Source organism: Nyctereutes procyonoides, unplaced genomic scaffold, assembly GCF_905146905.1.
Source record: "Nyctereutes procyonoides isolate TBG_1078 unplaced genomic scaffold, NYPRO_anot_genome, whole genome shotgun sequence".
NCBI lineage: Eukaryota > Metazoa > Chordata > Mammalia > Carnivora > Canidae > Nyctereutes > Nyctereutes procyonoides.
The window spans coordinates 45927575-45950958 of record NW_026575046.1 but is presented as its reverse complement, the minus strand read 5'-3'; the positions used below and the strand labels follow the sequence as shown (position 1 = coordinate 45950958).

At 37.6% G+C, this 23384-nt stretch overlaps 1 protein-coding gene across 3 annotated transcripts; it reads right to left on the bottom strand.

Moving 5' to 3' along the window:
* Positions 1-948: 948 nt before the first annotated feature.
* Positions 949-21855, bottom strand: SPDL1 (spindle apparatus coiled-coil protein 1). 3 transcript variants are annotated; one of them, XM_055324751.1, is made up of 12 exons: positions 21706-21855; positions 17018-17198; positions 14054-14230; positions 11584-11778; positions 10838-10987; positions 10640-10738; positions 10451-10561; positions 8414-8554; positions 7889-7992; positions 6731-6918; positions 4279-4621; positions 949-1759 (listed from the first exon to the last, which is right to left on the bottom strand). In XM_055324751.1, the coding sequence occupies exons 2-12, from the start codon at positions 17174-17176 to the stop codon at positions 1612-1614; spliced, it is 1815 nt and encodes a 604-aa protein (XP_055180726.1). In that variant the 5' UTR covers positions 17177-17198; positions 21706-21855; the 3' UTR covers positions 949-1611. The 3 variants fall into 3 exon arrangements, with proteins under 3 accessions (XP_055180726.1, XP_055180725.1, XP_055180727.1); XM_055324750.1 differs by lacking the exon at positions 949-1759 and having other exon boundaries at positions 3129-4621; XM_055324752.1 differs by lacking the exons at positions 949-1759; positions 4279-4621 and adding an exon at positions 4634-5046.
* Positions 21856-23384: the final 1529 nt, after the last annotated feature.

Genomic DNA, 23384 nt, shown 5'->3' with positions numbered 1-23384 from the left:
ATTAGTAATAACAGCACTACTACTACTCATCTACAATGGTCTATTAAACTGTGAGCTCTAAAGGGTTATTTTTACACCCTGAGCACACGCGTCATAGTAAAAAAGTCAATATTGGAAGGAATTGATCTACATTTTATAGTGTACAATGAATACGGTCAATTATTTATTATCCTGAGGTTAAAATTTTCATTTGCTAGTGCCTTCAGCTACTTATTTTTGCAAGAGATATTATTTACTGTGAAATCTCTAAATTCCTTAGAGAACACTTTTTGCAAAAAATATTTAATTTCTTAGAAGTGAGAGGCAATTTCCTTTTACCTAATATATTTCAATAAACTTATCTAATCCACTATAATGGTTAATTGTATGTGTCAACTTGGCAGGGCCACGGAGGCTGGATGTGTGGTCAAACATTATTTCGGATATTTCTATGAGAGTGTTTTTGGATGAAATTAACATTTAAATCTTTAGCCTCTGAGTAAAGCACACTCAACTCCATGTGAGTAGGTCTATTTGTGTTATTAGTACAAGTCCTGTTTAGAAACAAAAGACTGAGCTCCCTGGAGCAAGAGAGAATTCTGCAGCAAACAGCCTTTTAGATCTGAACTGTATGTAATGCTGGCTCTTCCTTGGGTCTCCAGGTCCACCCTTATGATTTGAACTTGCCAGCCTCCATATAATCACATAAGCCAAGTTCTTAACATAACTATCTTTCCCTCCCTCCACCACCACTCCTCTCTTAATATATATAAATATAACCACCTACAGTATGTATGAAATTAAGTTGTAGACCAGGTTATAATCATTTAAAGGAAAAAAAAAGTCTTTATTTGGCAAGTTTAGAATTTAAAATATATATATGTATATAATTACATAAATTATATATGTATATACATTAAAATTTATGTATATATGTATATACATAAATATTATGTGAACCAGGGAATTAAGAATCTGTGAAGTTTCATCTTATTTCCTTTATCCCCTTTTGATAACAATGTGTTATCTATACAGTAAAAAAAAAAAAAATAGAAAGGGGATAAATTATTCCAGTCATTTTAAATTTCAAAATTTTATTTTTCATATCCTCGAAACATAGAATTTAAATCACGTACATGAACACAAAGATGGACATAAGATGGACATAGCTATTTAAAACACTGACAAAATCCAGTTACAATAATATATATTTTTAAACCAAATTTTCTATTCTTATAGTGAAAAACTAAGTTCATTAAGAACTACATAGGAAAATATAATAGTTAATTTTGTGTTCTCTTTTCAAATATGTGACTTTGAAGGTATGTTTTAATAACACCTCAAAAATCCATATACAATGCAACAAATAGATTTATAACACTTTCTTTTGGTTATTACTCACTGTAATTCAAGAAGCTCCAGGAAGAGTCATCATTTAAGGAACTCCTCTGGCTAGAATCACAACCAAATTTTGAATATTTGGTCAAAGGAACATGAAAATGCCAGGTCTTGTCACAATAGGTGGAAAGAAATAACCTATAACGTTGTATATTTCAGATAAAGACAATCCTAACTAAGCTCCAAATCAAGCATTTGGGCAAGTGGTACCTTACTCTCATTAAAGAAAAGTCCTTACTGCTGAGGGCACTGGGTCTCTGGAGTTGATTTGGAAGACACGTATAAAATAGGGTGTGATTTCTTACAAGTTTCCTTTTCCAATTTGCTTGCAGTTTCTTTCCCTTCTTTAACTTCTGTTTGAAGCCTTGATTCAGCAGCTAACCTACAGGTATTAAAGCATCCACTCTGAATTCAAATGTGGTTAAAAAAATTAAAGAAGAAACAAACCTCTCATATAATGGGCCTCTAATGAGACATGATCAATTTTATGTTTATGAGGAAAAAATTACAGTTGACTCCAAAACCATTAAGAACTAAGTCACTGCCTCTCTAAAAGAAACTTTTTTATATCAACACTTAATTTTTTAAATGCCTTAAGAAATATTTTTAAGGTTGATAAAAGTCATGGCAAAGCGTAAAGAATTAAAATACAATGGGATGTCTATTAGGGTAAGTATGCCTAAAAAATAGTTAAATGCTAGAGCACAATTGTAATGTTAACGTTGACATACAAAAGGCAAACACAAGATTAAAATAACATGGAATCCTGGACCACATGCATACCAATCTGTCTCAGAAAAAAACCCTAAACAAGCTGAATTTCAACTAGCATAATAATAATTTAAGAAAAAATAAACAGTGGAGAGATATTTTGAAAAGTTTATACAGATTTTCTAGCAAGAGCATCAATTAAATTTATAAAGCATGCAATAGTGAAGTTCCCAGTAAACCCGTATTTATTGTTACAATATTATCACCAGATTGTGTCTAAGTTAATCATGCAGAGAGCAAAAGGTTGGAAACGTCTTAAGTTAGCAGATGGACTCACACATACACAAAAACAAATGTTTTGTGGTATTTTATTTGTTTTTGTTTAATTTGCCAGACAAAATTCCAACACGCTACTTAATTTGAGTCAAACAAGTAGCTAAATACATTTTCTTAAGTAACTTTTATCAAACAAAAAAAGACAGAAAAAGAAATGAAGACAACACAGATAGCAAGGTCTGCACTGATCAATTCTGGAACTTCACCTCCAGAAATATACAATGGTCAAGCACACTTACACAACAAATCACATATATACAAGCATAATCTATTGAATTCATTTCAGAAGTACTCGGAACTCTGTATGTGCATGTGTGTGACATAATTCATTTGAATTTACTTTTTCCTTGAGAATAATAAACTTTTATTTTATGAGACCTATCATGTTAATATAAAAATTTAAGGAATGGAGTAATAAATTACAGTTGACCTTTGAACAATGCAGGGGTCAAGGGTACCGACCCTTACAGTCAAAAATCCTTGTACACTCCTCCCAAACTTAAGTATTAATAGCCTACTCTTGATTGGAAGCCTTATCCATAACATAAACAATCAGCACATATTTTGTATATATTATATACTGTATTCTTATAATAATGTTAGAGAAAAAAATGTTATAAGAAAAAATCTTAAGGAAAATACATTTGCAACAATGTACTGCATTTACCAAAAAATCCACATGTAAGTGGATCTGCATAGTTCAAACTTGTGTTGTTCAAGGGTCAACTGTACTTCTCTTAAAAATAACAGCAGCTCACATTGTTGAGGTGCTTTCACTGTAGAGCACCAACTTTGTAGCACTGAAGACTTTAAAAATAAAAATCAGATAAAACATACAAAACAGCCCTTTACAAAGGTGGGCTACGTCTGACTGTATTAACTGAAATGCACACTAGCAAAATGCCTTATTCTGTACCCTCCCGTCTACAACTCACATAGTCCTAGTAGCACCTTAAAGATTTCCTTTCAAATCCAAGCTCTTTTCACTATGCTTAATTTTTTAAATGTCTAAAGATATTTGTTTTAAATGCATCTGTTGTTCCATTGCATACAGACATTCTTCATTATCTTTTTATCACCTTCTCCATTTTCCTCATTCATTTCTCTTTGCCCTACTCTTGGTCCTGCTGTACACACCCTGAGCTTGTGTTTTATTCCCCCCAGCCTCAGCCACTGTTACCTCCCTTTCTCTTTCACTCACTTTCTCTTATCTTCCTATCTCTATTATTTTTTTAAAAGATAAGGCCCTTAAAATGTTAATTCCTATAAACATACATGTCTGACACTTCCTCTTTTAGTCACAAACTCAAATATGTAGAAACTGGAGGTTCTGAAGTTTTGATATAAAATGAAAATGAATTACTTTTGATATTTAAAAATGTCAAAATCAAAGCTCAATCTTAAAGACTTATGACAGACATTTTCAAAAGCCATAAAAATTTCACCTAACAGTCTTCTAGAAGGCTGAAATTTCTTAGACTATTGGAAAGCCATTTTAGGAGATAATTTTTCTTTCATGGCCACTCTTGAACTAGGGAAAAAATAACCAACTGTACAATTTATTCAAACCAACAAAACATTCAGAGATGTACTAAGCTGTGATATTTCTGTTTTATGAGAGAACAAAATGTAACTTTTGAAAATAATTCCCTTATTCAGGAGTCCTTTCCCTTTGCAATTGTTTTAGTTTTTCGTAAAGTTTTAGAAAAATTGAAAGAAGGTAGATGAAACTGGGGAATTATACTACATGCAATATTAAGAAAATAGATAAAGAAACAGATAGCACAGTTCATGCAGCGATAGAGAAGAGATGGAGAGGTCTGCTGGTTGCCCTGAAGAAAAGAGGACACTGACCTGGGAGAATTTGGGGTGTTTCCACTTCTTTCACTTAAGGCTTCAGAGTCAGCTGAAACTCCTAGAAGTTTCACACATTTCTTTTCCTTCATTGGCTGAATGTCCGTGGGCAGGCTTTTGTGAGGAGAAAGACTGATTCCTAGTGTATTTATAGAAACTGTCTTTTCTAACTGCAAGTTGTTATCTTCTGAACTGCTGGGATAGCACTGGGCCTCCACTTTCTGAGGGGGTAATCTATAATCTTCTTCCCCAACAGCATTTTTGGCACATACATTGTTAGGGGTGGTTACATCCATAGGCAGGACCTCACGCCTCTTCTTGGGTACAGGCACTTCACTTTTCTCTGAGAATAAAAACCATTAAAAATATATTCAATAAGTCAAAACAAAGATATAGTAAAAAGACAGAACTAGCTATACAGTTTTTTCCTCTCCTACTCTTCATTCTTTTGAAACCCACTTATCTTCTTATTGAAATATATTGTCTTTTATCCTTTCTTTTTCATAGACTTCACTAACTATATCTTTAAAAGGTTATCTGACTATAAATTTTTCCTTGGGAACTCAAAAGATTTAGTTTTCGCAATGAAAACTTCTATGTTTTGATACTGTTATAAAAGTTACACAGGGCTTTAACAGACTTCAGTGTGGAGGTAAGGAAGGATACAGTGGCTAAGAGTCAAGGAATCCAGGTACAAATCCCGTATTAGCACTCTGCAGCTGAGTAACTTTGGGAAGTACTTAGCCTCTTGAGCTTTATCTTCTTTAGCTGTAAAATGGGAATTAAAAAGATCCAGTCAACTTGATATTATGTGTTATAGTGATTACATTGCAAAGAAGTCAAGTTCTCTGAGGCAACCTGTGCCTATTCACCCCATCTACAAAATATATTCAAAATCTGAGTACTTCTACTTATGGATACTTCTCAAGTTCAAACCACCATATGTCTTACTGCAGTCTAAGGCAATAGCCTTCTACCACCACTGCTTTAACGTAACATGATTCCATCCCCTATGCAGGTTTATTTACAGGCACTGAATTAATTGTTCTAATCTTTTCCCTATCCCCATACCAATGGGCCTTTCATTTTCAAAATCAAAGTTAGTGAAGTTGGAAAAAGCATGGTTGGGACGTGGGATTAGTGTTCCTACTCTACACGGCTCTTTTTAAATCATTTTCCCTTTCTCTTAATATTGTTCTTCACATCAACTAAATTCACTATACTTCCCTCTGTCTCTTGGCTATGTTTAGTTCAGCAGACTTTTGAAATTCGTAATGTATAATTCTTAATTAGGAAAGCCTATTAGAATCAAGGAAGAGAAAAAGGATGAAAGAGAAGCCTTTATCAACTATACAAAACCTTACTATTGCTAACAATCTCCCCATTACTGTTAAGAATCACTCAAGTCACTGAGACAAAAATGAAGACAATCTTAGGCATGTAAACAATGTAAGGTCAAAAACTGGCTGAAAATCTATAACCTAAAACATGTAAAAACACTTTTTTTTTTTTTGGTCTAAGAATCATTGTATTCTTAGGCTTTTTTACTTTTATCCTTTTGTTTTTTAATTTACAAACAAACAATAAAATCACTCTGTTTAGTGTCTAAGATGCAGAGTTCATACGGTAAGGCTATTTTCTACCTCAGTGATTAGACGTGCTAGTTGTCCTCTAATATTGGTCCTAGTTTTCCTCAATAATGGAACCCTTAAGAGTATACTCAATAATATTGTAATACCTTTGCATGGTGACAGACTGTAACTAAACTTATCATGGTCATTTTATAATGTATAAATATATCATGATATAAACTTGAAAGTAATGGAGTATTATATGTCCATTACACTTAAAAAAAAAAAAAAATCCCGTGATGTAGTTGGGAACATGGCCACTGAGAATCAAAACTGCATTTCTCAGCTTTTCTTGTAGGTAGGTGAGGCCACATGACTCAATTCTGCTCAAGGATTACACTGATGAACAATGAAAAGAAAGCCTAAATCCTGACACTCTGACCAGTTGTAGAATGCCTCTTCTAGACTTTTGTAAGGGGAGGAATTAATACTTATTTTGTTTAAGTCTCCATTATTTTAGGTTTTCTACAAACAATACTAACTAATACAGCTCCCAAACATCAGTTGCCTCAAAAAAATCAAACTCTTTAATATTGCATAAGATGTTGCAATTGTAAATGAAAAGGTTTCTAACGTTTTTAAACTTTATCAACGTTCTAATATACAGATATCCAACAGAATATCTATTTATTCATATATACGCAGTACTCAGATCTCTGAATTTTCCTACACATTTTGTAGGTTTTTTTTTTTTTTAGAGATACATACGCACAAATTAGTTTGTAATGGGATCTGCATAAAACTATAGTAAGAAAAAAACTTGATATGATTTCTCAGAGCTTCTCATAATTTAAAAGATAAAATATATGAGACATGCATACCTTCAGGTTCATACTTCAGTTTTAGCTCATCTAGTTTAGCTCTCAGTTTCATATTCTCACTTTGGGAGAGCTGGAGACATCTTTCGTTTGCAAAAAGTTTTCTCTCAATATCCAAAGCCCGCTGGCTCTCAAATAATGCTTTCATTCGTTGTATGGACAATTCACCTTTAGTGTTTTCATTTTCTTTGCTATGTAAATAAAAAAAGGAGAACCAAGGAATATTAACATAACATACATAAGTGTTTTATACACATATTTGTAAAACATATTCTTTAGTGCAAATACTTTATTACATATTTGAACTCTCAGATAAACATATATTTCCTTGCAGTTTTAAGTAACAAAGAAACACTAAACAAAGTAAGTTTTTTAAATTAAATTCATTAGCCAACAGAGTACATCATTAGTTTCAGATGTAGTGTTCAATAATTTATCAATTGCATATAACACTTAGTGCTCATCACATCACGTGCCCTCCTTAATGCCCATCACCCAATTAACCCATACCCCCACCGACCTCCCCTCCAGCAACCCTGTTTGTTTCCTCTAGGTTTTAACAATAACACTTTCAAATAAAAAATGTCATGCATTCTTCAAAGGGAAGGAGGAAAATATTCCTTCCACATTAGTGCACGTGTAAATAATTTCCTTTTAAGTTCCAAATTAGATATTTATTCCTGAAAAATTTAGGGTATAAGAATATTTTCTATGTCAAAGTTCTTTTCAGTTACCATTTTTTTTTTTTTTAAGATTTTATTTATTCATGAGAGACACAGAGAGGCAGAGACATAGGCAAAGGGAGAGGCAGGCTCCTTGCAGGAAGCCTGATGCGGGACTCTATCCCAGGACCCTGGGATCAACCCTGAGGCAGAGGCAGACGCTCAACTATTGTGCCACCAGGTGCACCTCATTTAAAAATCTAAAATCCTAAACATGGAGAAATACAAATATTTAATAATTCATTGAAAGTATTTTTCTTCAATAACCAGCACAAATTATATCTTGAATATATCTTATTTGCTATACAAAGATATTTTTGATGCTTTTCTTTTATGGAAATTCTTTTGGCAATTTGAAAACAAAAATTTGTAGTCACTAATACTACTTTTTATAAGCAAGTCAAGAGAATATCCAGCTTTCTAAGCACCCAACACTTACTTTAAGTTGTCAAGCTTTATCTGAAGTAAATCTGTGTAATAGGTGTTATCTTCCAGAGTGCCAGAGTTGGCAGAAAGCTTAGATTCTGTACTTTCATATAAACTCTAAAGAAAACAACAATTCTTATTACTTAAGATAAATAACAAATTAGGTTAATCCAGTTGCCCTTGAACAATACAGGTTTAAATGGCACTGATCCACTCATATGTGAATTTTTCATAGTAGAGAACTATAAATATATTTTCTCTTCCTTATAATTTTCTTAATATTTTGCTGTCTCTAAACTTGAAGAATACAGTGTATAATACGTGTAACACACAAAATATGTGTCAGTCAACTGTTTCTATTATTAATAAGGCTTCTGGTAAATAGTAAACTACTCATAAAGTTTTTGAGGAGTCAAAAGTTATACAGATATTTAACTGCACAGGGTTGGGCATCCCTAGGCCCCGTGTTGTTCAAGGGTCAACTGATTTAAGATATTCAAACCAAATCTGGCTGCGTTATTGAAGGGGTTATCTTTACCTTAAATTTCTCCAGATTTCTAATTTCACCTAAGAGGTGTTTAATTTCACCGTTCTTCTGCTCCAGCATGGCAAGCAACCGTTCCTGCTGCTCAAATTCAGTTTGAGACCCTTTCATTTGTAGCAATGTGGCAATTTGTAACTAGAAAAATAAAAAAAAATTACAACCTCACCCCACCCCACACAGAGAACTGAGTGGGGGAAAGGAAGATTCTGATAACTACATTTGAGGTACAATGCATATTCTGTACTACTATCTCTAGAACTCAGTTTGGAAACTAAACTATGTCTAGTTTAATAATTTAATAATTTGAAACTATTTGTATCAATAAGTTTTTGTTTTGTTTTGTTTGGATTTTATTTATTTATTCATGAGAGACACAGAGAGAGAAGTAAAGACACAGACAGAGGGAGAAGCAGGCTCCCTTCAGGAAGCCTGATGTGGGACTTGATCCCAGGACCCTGGGATCAAAACCTGAGCCTAAAGGCTCAACCACTGAGCCACGCAGGCGTCTCTGTATCAATAAGTTTAGTTACAGATATAACTCAAGTACTTATTTAAGTACTTAGAAGTAATATCTGGTATCTATAACAATTTTTGCACTTCTGTGAAACATAAAATTGAACTGAATGGCTAGGATCCAGAAGCATCACTTAATTAAATAAGTCTGCCCAAACGGTATAATGTTGTACTTTACTCATCACATGCACGATCATTTAGGGTCTGATGGGGTTTCTCAAAAATTTTGATTAACTTCAACAGTATTAAGTGGGGGAAATTATTAAGCTACTCATATTTATAACGGTGAGATTCACCAATGACAAGAATGGAAACAAAGGTAAAAGGCACCTAAGGATCCTGAAGAAATCTTCAATATAAATATATTAACATAATATGTTAATTAATTGAATTTAAATAAAAAGTTAAAAAAAATTAAAAGGGCCTATATGCTTGACTTGAGGAACTACAAGAAAAGATTATTCAAATCTAATTATTAGCCTTTGCAGGAGAACTAAAGAATGGTGAGAGAGCTAGTTTTCGTTTAAGTAGGAACCTTAGGGGACGCCTGGATGGCTCAGTGGTTGAGCGCCTGCCTTCAGCCCAGGTCGTGAACCTGGAGTCCTGGGATCGAGTCCCACATCGGGCTCCCTGCATGGAGTCTGCCTCTCTCTTTCTCTGTGTCACTCGTGAATAAATACATAAAATCTTAAAAAAAAAAAAAAAAAAAAAAGTAGGAACCTTAAGCCTGTGCTAAGAAACACCAGGCCAGTAGCTGGAAATAAAAACTTTCCAAATTTTTTTTTCTACCACACAAAATTTATATATTTCTGGGAAAGCTGTTGAATAACCATTAAAAAAAAATAATAAACCAATGGATGTTAACTATACTACTACTAAATATCTACTAAAGGATTAATTTTTTGAAATAAAATATAATAATCTTTTAGTCAATCTAAAGATTTTTTTTTTTTCGGGATCCCTGGGTGGCGCAGCGGTTTAGCGCCTGCCTTTGGCCCAGGGCGCGATCCTGGAGACCCGGGATCGAATCCCACGTCGGGCTCCCGGTGCATGGAGCCTGCTTCTCCCTCTGCCTATGTCTCTGCTTCTCTCTCTTTCTCTCTCTGTGTGACTATTAAAAAAAAAAAAGAAAAAAAAAAGAAAGATTTTTTTTCTAAAATCATGCAGTTCTAGAAACAACTAAGTACAGGGATGCCTGGGTGGCTCAGCAGTTAAGTGTCTGCCTGCCTTTGGCTCAGCAGTTGAGCGTCAGCCTTTGGTTCAGGGCCTGATCCCAGAGTCCTGGGATTGAGTTCTGCATCGGGCTCCTAGTGAGAAGCCTGCTTCTCCCTCTGCCTATGTGTCTGCCTCTGTCTCTCTCTCTCATGGATAAATAAATAAAAATCTTAAAAAAAAAAAAAAAAAAAAAAAAAACTAAGTACACTCTTTGAAGGAAAAGATGCTTTCTTTGGTTCATCTGTACATGTAATACAGATACAAAATAGGTCTAATAAACCTTCAATGGTGATAACGCTATACCTTCATTCTTTGCATCTGTTCTCTGTTAAATGCATTTTGCTTCTTTAGTGACTGATACTTGACTTTCATACTGATAAACTGACGTTCCATTGCTGCCCTTCGATCTTCCACCTAGAAAATTTTAACATGGTTAATTACTCTTGTATTATGCGAAATGTTAATCTAATCAGTGGAGTGTTTGCTACGTACCTCTGCAAACAAAGAGTTGCCTTTACTACTGGGGTCCAAGGCTTGCTGGAGTGCCTGGTCTAATTGCACCTGAAGATCTTGATTTGCTACACGAGCTTTCTAAATTTGAGAAAAAACAATTTAGCTCATAGAGGTTAGATTAACAAGGAAACAACTTATTATAAACTGGAAAAGATAATGTTACTCTAGTCATAGTACCTCTAAGGCATTATAGTAAGAAACTGCTTCTTTCTCTCGCTCCTCTTTTTCTTCTTTAAGCCGGTCTACCTGGCGCATTAGATTAGTACTAAGAAGTTCTAGTTGTTCTTGTCTGTACTGTAGTTCATTCACTTCTTCTTTGAGGGTAGTCTATTCAACAGGAATTGAAAAAGACGAAATTGTCCTGAATAATCTTTCATTTAGCAGCTGCTCAGTTTATCTATCAGAAGTGGTTCACACCCAAAACTGAAACTAAAGAGCCAGTCAACAGTTGTAAAATGCATAATAAAATAAAAATACTAAATTAAAAAAAAAATACTAAATTTTTTATCAAGGAACCAAATGAAAGGTTATCTTTCTTTCTTATGAATTTAAGCTTTTAATTTTTAATTAACCTTAGCCTGCAATGAAAAATATCTACATTCATATGCATATCAATTTCCATGAAACCAATATTTTATATAGGGCTTTTATGACACAAAGAAGGGTCAGAGTTAATGACTCTAAGTTCTTCCAGAGCTTTAATTAATCTAAAGGTAATCTGCCTTACATAATCACACAATCTAAAACCTTACTGTGAATGAGTAATCCACCTAAAAACTCTATAAAATATTTTTTAATTAGTTACATCAAAGTTAAGCAAAAAATGTTTTAGCCTTAAAATTATCTAAGGATCATAACAAAAACATGTAGAAAAAATGCAAGAAAAAAGAAAATAACCTAGAAACAGATGCCATAAAAATTACCTTCGTACTTTCCATTTCAGTCAGCTCAATTTGAAGAGCCAGCATCTCTGAAGACATGCTTTCATGTACATGCTCAGACATTATTCGCATTTCCTCTGATTTACATGAAAGGAGTTCCTTCTGATGGTCTACTTTGTGCTTCAGCTGCTTTTCACTGAGCCTAGCTTCATCTAATTCTGCTTTCAGTTTTTCTAACTAAAGTAAAAAAGGAAAATTTGCAATCTTAAAAAATCAAAAGGCAATTGAAGGTCATCAGAATATATAGTTATAGTACAAATTATTCTGGTATCTGCAGAGTAACTATTTTAATGAGATAGTCAAACTGAACAAAACTAATTACACCTTCATATAGTTCTAAATCTTGGAAAACTAAAAATGTAAGTTTAAAGGAAACAAACTTATGCAGAAGGATGAAGTTTTAGGGTGAAACCTAGATTTAAACTGTTTCCTTCCTCTTAGGTAAAATTGGTAAATGATTATATCTACCATTACTACGTTATTGTGTGGCTCTCAACTGAGATCAAGTGGGTAAAACATTCAGCACCATGACTAGCATTCACTAAACAATTTCTGTTATCAGTAAAAATCTTGATGTCCAGGATTATAGTTATTACCTATACTGAATTATCTGCAATTAAGTATCAACATTCTTAGATTATATCCTGATACCTGTTTTCTAATTTAAAAAATAAGAGCCTCTTGACTTATTTTACCTTTTCTATTTTCATGATGTGAAAAAAAATTTCAGGTGAATGACCTATGTTGAAATGTGGCCATCTTTCTGAAAAACATCACTGACTGACCCAAACTTACTGTATGATCAGACTATTAATATTAAGGTTTCCTATTTGGTTACAGACTAAGCACCTTTTAACAGTGATATGCTTTGTCTCACAAACATAACAAATAGTCCATACAAGTAATCAAAGTAGGTCTGGACTCCTGGCCACTTTGGCGGCTATGTGAAGAGTGAATGGTATGAATAGAAATGATGGAAGCCGACTACCTGGAGAGAAGGTTATAATAGTAGTCTAGGGGAGAGAAGATGGCGATGTGGACTAGAATTATAGCGGCAGAGATGGATGCTTTGTATATCAAGTTCTTAGAACTAGTTGATGAAGTATTGTGAGAAATAAGTGAAAGATATCAAGTAAAACTCCAAAAATTTTGGCACAGGTGATAGGAGACTGAAAACATTTTTTGACTAATTTAGTCTTTGCTCTGCCAAAAAGCCACCTCTTAGGCAAGTGCCTTGCCTCAGATACTGAGTATTTATTACTACATTACTTTTTGTTTGTTTGTTTAGGTAATGAAAGCCACTGCTAAAATGAAAATAACATGGTAGGGGGTAATGGAGGGGGAGGAGAATGCATCATTATCAGTCATTGGTGCCTCAAGTCAGATTAGTTTCAGACAAGGTAGATTACTGTTTGCCAGCATGAATGCAAGATGATTCTAGGTATTATAAGAAAGCACATTTTGATAGTCATATTCATCTGACTACGATTTAGGAAAAAACATAACCAGCTCGAATATATAATTTCCTTGATATTGTTACTTAAAATGAGAAAATATTTTAAGAGAGAGTCAATTTAAAGAAATCATTTAAGAGTAAAGGTGGTACAGATCTGGAAAAATCTTAAAAGATGCTACATAAACACAGAAAATTAGAAAACAGGCCAAATGTCAGGTAAGGTTTTATAGAGAAGGGTCTGGAAAATAGGGACTCTATAAAAAGAAGAGCCATGATAAAGGTTCTGAATTCCTTTGAAGTAACTGAATAGTTGGTGGTACTGAAAAAGAATAGGTGACTTATTTTTATGTGTGAAATGAAGCCAGCATAACATACTGTTAGACTAAGTACAGTCACATAGGCTTTGAAGCAGACAGCTTCAGTTCAAATCTTGATGGATTTCTGTGATTTTTGTTCAATTTACTCAATCTGTTTAAACATTGGTTTCCTCCTCTGTTATACAGAGACAATAATGGCACCTTTCTTATTAAGTTATAAGAAGTAGATCATATGCCATTAGCTTACTTCAATAACTAAACTAGAAAGTATCAATTCTAATGTGTATTAACTTACAATAAACTACTGGTTTCTTTTGTAGGTTACAAAGTGTACTACTCCTTTCTGTGAAAGTTAGGAGACTGGTCTTTCTGAAAGGGGACTGCCATACTATGCATTATAAGCAAGGTCATGCTTTTCACTAAACTGAAACTCCATAAAAAAATTTTTAGTTATTGAAATTAAATAATTATATTTAATTAGTAGAATGTTATCAATACAAGTCCCTTTGGTAAACTCTTGTTTCTCAGTGTTCCCACTCCCAATATCATGATGATGGAGCCCTTGATCTCAACTATTTTCCCTAGATGGTATTAAGAAAATCTTCATCACTAAAATTTACAGATTGCTAACTCCATAAGTACGAAGCATTTTTGTTTTGACATATATAGATATCCAAACCTTATTTTTTAGTTCATTTACTTCTTGTCCATGGCTTCTGCTGAGCTGTTCTTTTAATTGCTCCAAGTGTGTTTTTTGCTGTTGTTTAATAGCTTCACATTCAGAGCTCAAACTTTCCAACATTCGACTCTTAAGTTCAACTTCTCTCTGAAGAGTATATTTTTCTTGTTCATAATTCTGAAAACAGATTCAATTATAATTCAATTACATAAAGATAACTTAAAGCCATCATATATAAACAATTCTCACCCTCAGCTGTTTCATTCCTGTTTCACATATTTGCTGCTAAGGAACAACCACCTGTTAGACCTGGAATAACTGTTAGCTAATCAGTCTTACAAAAAGCCTGTTGGGTTTTAGATACTCATGTGGTAATTGCTTCTATGCCCATCAAGGAATTAAAAGGTGTTCCATGGCATGTCAACATATCAAGTAATCTCTGCTAGGGAAAGCAAAAACAAAAACATTTAGTAGCACTTCAGTTTTCCCAGTGATAATTACTTGGTTTGGTAACATTATGCTCTACTTATGGCTCTGAAAATAAACTAGTAGACAGGGCACAAAGAAAAATACTAAATTATCCTTTACTTTTAGAATGTAGTCATCTGAGAAATGTTCACAAATGACTACTCAATGAATATAGTATTGAGACAAAAGGAGGATTTAAGAGGGCTTTTGCTTCTGACAGGGAAGTTGGGTTTTTTGTTGTTGTTTTTGTTTGTTTAGTTTTTATTTTTTCATCTGACAGAGTGCCAGTGCACAAGCAGGCGGCAAGGGCAGAGTGAGAGAGAGAAACAGATTCCCTACTGAGCAGGGAACCTGACTCAAGGGCTTAATTCCAGGACCCCAAATTCATGACCTGAACCTAAGGCAGACCCTTAGCCACTGAGCCACCCAGGTGATCTCTGACAGGGAAGTTTAAAGATTAAAAAATAGCATTAGTTCAAAGTCCTTCAGTAAGCTTTTAAAAATAAAATTAAATAAGAAAAATATGTAAGGTTTTTTTTTTTTTTTTTGCTATACTTAAATCTTGAGATCAAAGTTTAAACATATTACTGAGCATTTACTACATAAGATTAATACTTTTTTTATTTTTAAAGATTTTATTTAGGGCAGCCTGGGTGGCGCAGCGGTTTAGCGCCACCTGCAGCTCAGGGTGTGATCCTGGAGACCCGGGATCGAGTCCCACATCAGGCTCCATGCAAGGAACTCTTTTACTCTGTATCTCTGTGGCCCTCTCTCTCTCTCTCTCTCTCTCTCTCTCTGTGTGTGTGTGTGTGTCTCATGAATAAATAAATAAAATCTTTAAAAAAAATAAAAAAATAAAGATTTTATTTATTTGTTCATGAGAGACAGAGAGAAAGAGAGGCAGAGACACAGGCTGAAGGTAGCGCTAAACCGTTGAGCCACCGGGAGTGCCCTAATTAATACTTTCAATAAATGTGTGCCAGATGTTACACATATAGCAGTGAACAAAACAGACAAAATTCCCTCTCTCATGGAGTTTATAATCTGGAGTTAATTAGCTGAATTACTGAATGACAGCAACTTTACAAAACACTCTCAGGGAAGGCCTCTCAGCTGAGGTTGACATTTAACAGACACCTAAAGGTTGAGGACTCAATCCATGACAGTGAGGGGATGTGCAATACAGGTGAAGGCAACAGCTCACGTAAAGTCCATAAGGTGGGACTAGTATACCTTGGCACAAGGAAAAGTAGTTTAAACATTTATTTTTTTTTTTAATTTTTATTTATTTATGATAGTCACACAGAGAGAGAGAGAGAGGCAGAGACACAGACTGAGGGAGAAGCAGGCTCCATGCACCGGGAGCCCGACGTGGGATTCGATCCCGGGTCTCCAGGATCGCGCCCTGGGCCAAAGGCAGGCGCCAAACCGCTGCGCCACCCAGGGATCCTGGAAAAGTAGTTTAGATGAGGTCAAGGGTTGGCATGGGTCAGATCACATAGGAATCTGCAAATACAGGTAAAGAGTTTGAATTTTGATGTAAATATAATTGGAAATCACAATTGTGTTTTTAGCGGGGCCGTGACATGATCTTTTGTTTATTTTTCAATGGCCATGTGGCTGCTGTGTGAAAAATGAATGGCACGAAACGCAATGAGGGAAGCAAGCAACCTGGTTAAAGGCTACAACAGTAATCTTAGGGACAGATGATGACGGTCTGGATTAGAGTGGCAGTAGTACAGATCGATGTTTTGTAGGTTAGGTTCTTAGAACTTATTGATGGATCAAACATGACAAATAAGGGCCACAGAGAGTAAAATTCCTAGAAATTTTGCTAAAGTTATTATATATATACTAAGTAAGCTAAATCGCAAGGGAATGCTTTGTTAGCAGGCAGGGAATCAACTATTATGTTTATGTTATGTTTGAGATATCCATAAGTAGGAAACTGAATACACAAATCTACACTGTAGAGGTCAACTGGACTTGGTATAGTATCATGAGACATTTAGATGTTTTCTGAAGGGACGCCTGGGTGGCTCAGTGGTTAAGCGTCTGCCTTTGGCTCAGGGCATGATCCTGGAGTTCTAGGATCATGTCCCACATTGGGATCCCTGCATGGAGCCTGCTTCTTCCTCTGCCTATGTCTCTACCTCTCTCTGTCTCCATAAATAAATAAAATCTTAAAAAAAAAAATAGATTGTTTTCTATAGCTAAGAAACGAGTGAGGTAACCAAGAAAGAGTGCAGGCTAAATGAAATCTAAAAATCTACTATGTGCTGAAGGGAACAATAACTTGATTTTTCAAATTCAGAACATAAAGGGTCAGAAAAAAATATTAGGAACTCATTCACTTCCAATCTCTATTTAGATAGAGGTGAATAGGAACTAAAACTAAAATCTTCAAAAAGGAAGAAAACTAGTAATAATTACTAGACAATACAAATCTTCAATAGCTAAGCATACTCTTGTAAACAGAGGAGTCCAGGGTCCTACCTCAGTCATGGTCATCATTTCATTACGACATTCATCCAACTGAATCTGCAACTCATTCTGGCTCTCCACCAGTTGTAAACCATACTGTGCAGCCTTTATTCGATCCTCTTCAACCTCTTTGAGTTTGCATCGAAGATCTGCAATTACATCTGCCTCCATTTTTTTTTCCGTTTTTAGTCTACTGTAAATAGACGGAATGAAAGTACTTAAGCTTTAACAAAATATTCCATACAATAACAATTATAAAAGATATATATATCTTTCCCTACAATACTACTGCTGTATAAAAACATAGTATTGAAGATTTTATTCCTGGATTTTAAATGGTCAAATTTGCTGCTGTGTCTTGTTCTAAAAGCAAGGTCTGATAATTCTGTTACCTGATTTGAGACCAAATCAAAGAGAAAAAAAAAAATTGAACACATTTAACTTTATTCTAAGAAATGTAGTTATCAGGAATCTGTTCAGTTGTGTGCTAAGCTTCTTTAAATGCTGAGGTAGGGTGTGTCTCATATTTATATCATTATAGAGGTAATCATATTAAGAGCACAACGAAAGAAATCAAGAATTTATAGTAGCATGACTGCTACTTCAAATATAAAAAGGCAGCTTTGAATAAGGTTTGTAAGGCAAAGAATATCATGCACACAATTTTTCACAACAGCATTAATTTTCTGAACACATTAAATTTGCTTTATTGATAATAGGCTCACTAGTATTTTCTGTTATTCACAAGAGACATGCAAAATAGAATCATGTTCAGAGTAATTAAAGAACATTTCTTATATTCCAGATTTTCAATCAAGGATTTAAACATTTTATATAGAAACATTCCACTATAATTCAACCTTACTCATCATCGTTTCCAAATTGTCCCATCTCTCAAGCCAGATTTAAACACGGCTTTGCATTCAAAGAGCAACAAGTCATTAATAAGGTGTTTCCCTGCTTTCCAATCAATGTAATCATTATTCAACAAGTATTTCTTAAAGCTTTATGTGCTTAACTCCATTCTATGCATTTGAGATCCATCAGAAGCCAAATGGGCCATAAATCAATCAATCAATCAATCAATCAATCAATCCCAAAAAAACAAAGTGTTCTTTCATGAAACTTACTTTCCAGGGTGAGAAGACAAGCAATAGTAGTACCATGATTAAATGCATTTGAAAGTGAAAAAAAGAACAAAAGAAAAAGGGAACTTGGAAGTAGGTATAATATAATAGAATTAAATCTAAATTAAGTGTTGGGGAGAAAGACCCTCTGGTGACTTCTGAAAAAAGCCTTGCAGAGGATAAGAGAATTAGCAAGAAAAAGGGGTAGAGGCAGAAGGGTAGCACTAAAGTAGAAGGATGCCTAAGAAATGAACAAGATAAAATATAGGTCACAGGAGAGAATAGAAGACAATAGGCAAATCAGGCCACTGCAAGGACTTTGGCTTCTACTCTAGGTGAAATCGGGGTTCATTGCAAAGTATAGGTTAGAGATCTGATACTTTAAAAGGATCATTTTGGCTGCTATGTTGAATCGTTTGGAGGGAAGCAAGTGGGAAACATAAAGACCAGGTGAGATGATAGCTTACACAAGGATGAGTATAAAGGAGGTGGGGAGAAACAATGAGATTCTGCATATAGTTTGAAGGTAAAGGCAACATGATTTTCTGACAAATTAAATGTGGTTATGTATAAAAAAGAGAGGTTAGAAATGCCTCGAAGGCCTCTGGCCTGAGCAACTACTAGAACAGATTTGCCATCAGCTGGACCATCAAAAGTTATGAGTAAAAACTGTCTTGAAAGAAAATCAGGAGCTTACGCTTTAAATATGAAATATATCATAAATAAATAAATATGAAATATATCAGGTAACCAGTTGGCACAGGAAGGATCTGGGCTAGAAATACAAACCTAGGAGTTATTAACAGAATTCCTTGAGCCTTGGTGTCACCATAGCATGAATATAATTAAAGAGGACCAAGGATTGAGCCATTAAGAGGTGGGAAAGAAGACAGCAAAATATACTCAGGCATGACCAATGAGGCAAGGAAAGCCAAGAGCCAAGTATTATCCTGGAAGCCAACTGAAAAGGGTTGGAGAAAATGGTGGGAAAACAGGAAACACAGTTTTGCTGCAAAGCACAGCAGATAAATGGGGCGGTAGCTGAAGGGGAAGTAGGATTGTTTATCTGTTTTGAGATACAATATTTTAAGAAAAAATAACAGCATGGTTGTATGTCATGGGATAGATTCAGGAGAGAAGAAAAACTTGACGATATAGAACACATGGAGAACTGCTAAAGTGATGAAAAAGAATGAAGTCTAATGTACAAGGACTGATTTTAGATGGGAGCATAAATATTTCACCTAAAGGGAAAGCAAAATATATGGGTACAGACTACTGATAAGTAGGTAGATTAGTGATGGGAGTCTGCATAAGTGCCCTTCTAACTGTTCCAACTTATCAGTAAATGAGGAAGCAAGGTTATTAAGTAAAAATGAAGATGAAGGAGATATATGGTTTCAGCAGAGAGAAGAAAAGAAAAAGGTATCCATCCTGTTATCCAGGGCCGACAGTTACTGCTCTAAAACACAAGATCTTTCCAGGATGCCTGGATGGCACAGTTAGTTAAGGGTCCAAGTCTTGGTTTTGGCTCAGGTCATCATCTCAGGGTTGTGATCAATGTCGTGAGACCCAGCCCCACGTGGAGCTCCTCACTCGGCGTGGAGTCAGCTTCAGACTCTTTTTCCCTCTCCTTCTGCCCCTCCCTGCTGCTCACCCCCGCTGTCAAATAAATAAAATCTTTAAAAATAAGTAAAATACAAGACCTTTCCAAAGCCTGTAGGTGATGGGGGTAGGCACTCATTATTGCACTTTTTATCATATATTGGTTGAGGATTTACCATTTGCCAGGTAGAGTGCTTCAAAGGAATTATCCCATTTAATTCTCTTGATAGGCCTAAGTTAATTAAACATTACTGCCATCAACATTTACCAAAGAAAAAAGAGAGCTAGCCTCAAGACATTCCAGCCAGCAGAGTCCAAGGATGCCAAAGAAATGTGTTCTCATTCTTTCAAGATTTGCTAGAATCCCTATTATGTGTCTGGTACTGTGCTATTGCTGACACAATGGTGACCCCCCCCACCCCCAAAACTAGACAGTATCCCTCCTGCCTTCTTGAATCTTACAGGCATTAGTGGAAATGCATTAAATCAAATAACTGTAAAGTCTTATAAGCGTGATTAAGTGCACGAGGGAGCTTGTTATAAGTTATCAACATGGGAGTGATGCCCTAAATTGGGATGTGAGGTGGGGGTAGGGAGTATGGACAGGAAAGATTTCTCTGAGAAGTGACTTTCTGCAAAGGTCTAATGGACGAGTAAGAGTTAACCTGTCCATCCGCAGAGGTAGCCGGGTCGAAGAACTACAGCTAATACGTGCCAGACATAGGGATCCCTGGGTGGCGCAGCGGTTTGGCGCCTGCCCTTGGCCCGGGGCGCGATCCTGGAGACCCGGGATCGAATCCCACATCGGGCTCCCGGTGCATGGAGCCTGCTTCTCCCTCTGCCTGTGTCTCTGCATCTCTCTCTCTCTCTCAACTATCATAAATAAATAAAAATAAAAATTAAAAAAAAAAAATACGTGCCAGACATAGTACTTGAGGCTTCGCACATATTATCTAAGTCTCTCAACAACCCCATGAAATAGGAGGGGTTTCTGGCATTTACACACGTGCAGACTGAGGCACAGAGAGGTCAGGTAACTTGCCTAGGGTAAGCAGCCAGTAAGTGCCCGAGATGGGGATCAGGGTCTGGCTCCGAAGCCGGGTGCTCCTAAGCCCTTTTCTGCTCAGCCTCTCAGAAACCGCATACACAAAGCATTTAAGGGCGGCGAGCTCGGGCGGCCTCAGCTCCTACTCCACTTTGCACAACGCCCTGGAGGCTCGAGCTTGGACGACTTGTTCAAGATCTTGTGTTCTCATCCCTAGGATAAAGGCAGTAACACCTCTCCGACAGCGTTCTTGAGATTAGCCCAGCTAAGGCCGGAAGAGGCGATTAGAATCTGACAAGCCGCTCTGGGGGGGGGGGGGGGCAGCGCCGTCCAAAAGAGCACGAGCTGCGATAGGTGACTCTTAAAATTATTTTTCTAGGAGCCATGTCAAAAAAAAAAAAAAAAAAAAGTAAATGCAGGTGAAATTCATTTTAGCAATATTTTATTCAACCCAACACATCCAAAACACTGCCATTTCGGTGTGTCACCTTCAAGCTCATTAGCGGGCTGTTACTGTTTCCCTTCAGTCTTGGCAGCACGGCGCGCACGGTCTCCGCAGCACTTCTCTCTCCGGACCGCTACGTGTGGCCGGCCGGCGGCTCCCGTCCTGGACCGCGCAGGCGGGCCCCCCCCCCACGCCCGGTCCCGCCCCGCCCCGCCCGGCCCTTCCTTCCGGACGCACGATACCCGGCCGTGGTGGGGGCACGCGGCCAGCGCAAGACGGAGGCCCGCCCGGAAGCCGGCCGGGAAGACTCCGGGGGCGCTGCAGAGGCCGCTCGGGCCCGGCCCCGCCCCGCCCCGGCCCGGCCCCGCCCCAGGCCGCCGGCTGCCGCAGGCTCCCTGAGGCCCTGCTTTCCCCACCCCCCGAGAGACTCCCTTCGCCCCTCTCCACACGCACCTCCCTCCAGGCCCGTCGCCCCTACCTCTCTCCTCACCCCTCGCCCCTGCTTGCTGCAGCCGGCAGCTCGTGCCGAGGGCGCACCGCGCCGAGGCCCGCGGCGGTAACACCGCCTCGCAACCAGAGACGCCCGTCCGTGCCCTCAGCCGGCTCGCCCGTCCGTAAGCGCCAGGGCTTTTTGAATGCTGTTCCCGCGAGAACTCACACCTCTCGCGAGGCGTCCCGCCCAAGCTGCGCGCCGAGGGAAAACTGAGAACCTCGGGGAGGAGTGCGCCCGCCCCCTTTGCCGCGCCTGCGCAGAAGCAGGAGCGCGCCGCGGGAGTGGGTCCCCGCGGGTCCGCTGTCCCCGGGCGTGGCGGTGTGCGTGTCCCCCAGATGCCTGCGTTTAGTAGCCGCGTCGCTTGTTTCCGCTCTGTTCTGGGGACAGTACCTTCCGGAGAGACAGGCGAGGCGGCGGGGAATTCGGAGACGCGCCGACCTCCCGCGTCCTGCCGTCGGGTGGGCCGGGGGGCTGCGCCCCCTCGAGTCCTCCCGGGTCCCGGGGGTCGGGCGCGGTGCGCGGTGGCTAAACTCCTCCCAGGGCGGAATCGCGTCTCCGTCCCAGAACGGGCTGACCGCGGGGCCGACCCTGCTCGTTAGAATGGCGCTAGCCTTGAGCGTTCACCGTGTGTCAGTGCAGCGCTAAGTGTCACACGGGCGTCCCAGTTGAGCCCACAAACTGCCTGATGAGGTACGTACCGTCCTCTCTGTCTTGAGGAAAACAACCCGAGGAAGAAAAGTGTAATGGCCAAGTGGTCGACCTAGAATCCGAACTAAGGCAGCCTGCTGCTAGAGGGCCCGCTCTTGCCTGCGCGCTTACACAACGAATTTAATGGTTTTTTTTTTTTTTTTTTTTTTTTTTTTTTTTGTAAGCCTGGTGCCTCTTCACTATTCGGAAATTTAAGCCATCAGAAATGACAAAAGCCAACATTTACTGAGCACTTCTGAGTCCTGTGCTTTGAGGCCGACTTTCTTGCCTTCCCGGGCCCTAGGCCCTAACTCCGCTCCTTTTCATCATGTTTCTTCCCTGGTGGATCTTCCTTATCAGCAAATACACAAGCTGTAATGCCTCCATCTCAAAAAGTAGTTCTGATCTTCCTTGACTCCAGCCAGCTACCACTCCATTTATTTGCTTACCTTGATAAGCAAAATTCCTGGGGGGTAAAAAAAAAAAAGAAAGAAAATGAATTGAGACTGGGTGTCTCTATTTTCTTACTTTTCATTCTAACACTTTTCCCACTTCGGATTTTGGTTCCCACAGGTCCAGTAAAATAGCTCTTCTCGACATCACCTGTGAGTTCCATCTTGGAAAATCCTCACTTTTCTTGTATTATGACAAAGTTGATCGCTCTCACTGAGTCTGGGTTGAAGTCTTGGAGTGCCACACCCTACTTACCTTCCTCTTCAGTTTCCTTGGCAGACTTGTAGTTTGCATCTTGTATTTTCATGTTATTAAGTAATGTTCCAAGATAGTTTTGGGGGGATCAAGCAAGAACAAACCCAGGACTCTATGACACAGTTTGCAAATAGGAACTGGATCAATCTACAAAGTTCCATAGTATATAGGAAGGACCAAGAAATGAAGTTGTTATAAGTTACTCTCAAGGTTGTGGTAATTGAGACCCGGAGAATGGCGGAGATCAAGAAACAGAAAAGAGGAAAGAG

What these genes read in the sequence shown, in the direction of transcription:
- SPDL1 (XM_055324750.1), bottom strand. Translation starts at nt 17,176, where the DNA reads ATGGAGGCAGATGTAATTGCAGATCTTCGATGCAAACTCAAAGAGGTT. An exon ending in AAATGATGACCATGACTGAG is followed by an intron (nt 14,231 to 17,017) that starts GTAGGACCCTGG and finishes ATCTGTTTTCAG; the next exon opens with AATTATGAACAAGAAAAATA. An exon ending in GCAACTCTTTGTTTGCAGAG is followed by an intron (nt 10,562 to 10,639) that starts GTACGTAGCAAA and finishes AAAATTTTCTAG; the next exon opens with GTGGAAGATCGAAGGGCAGC.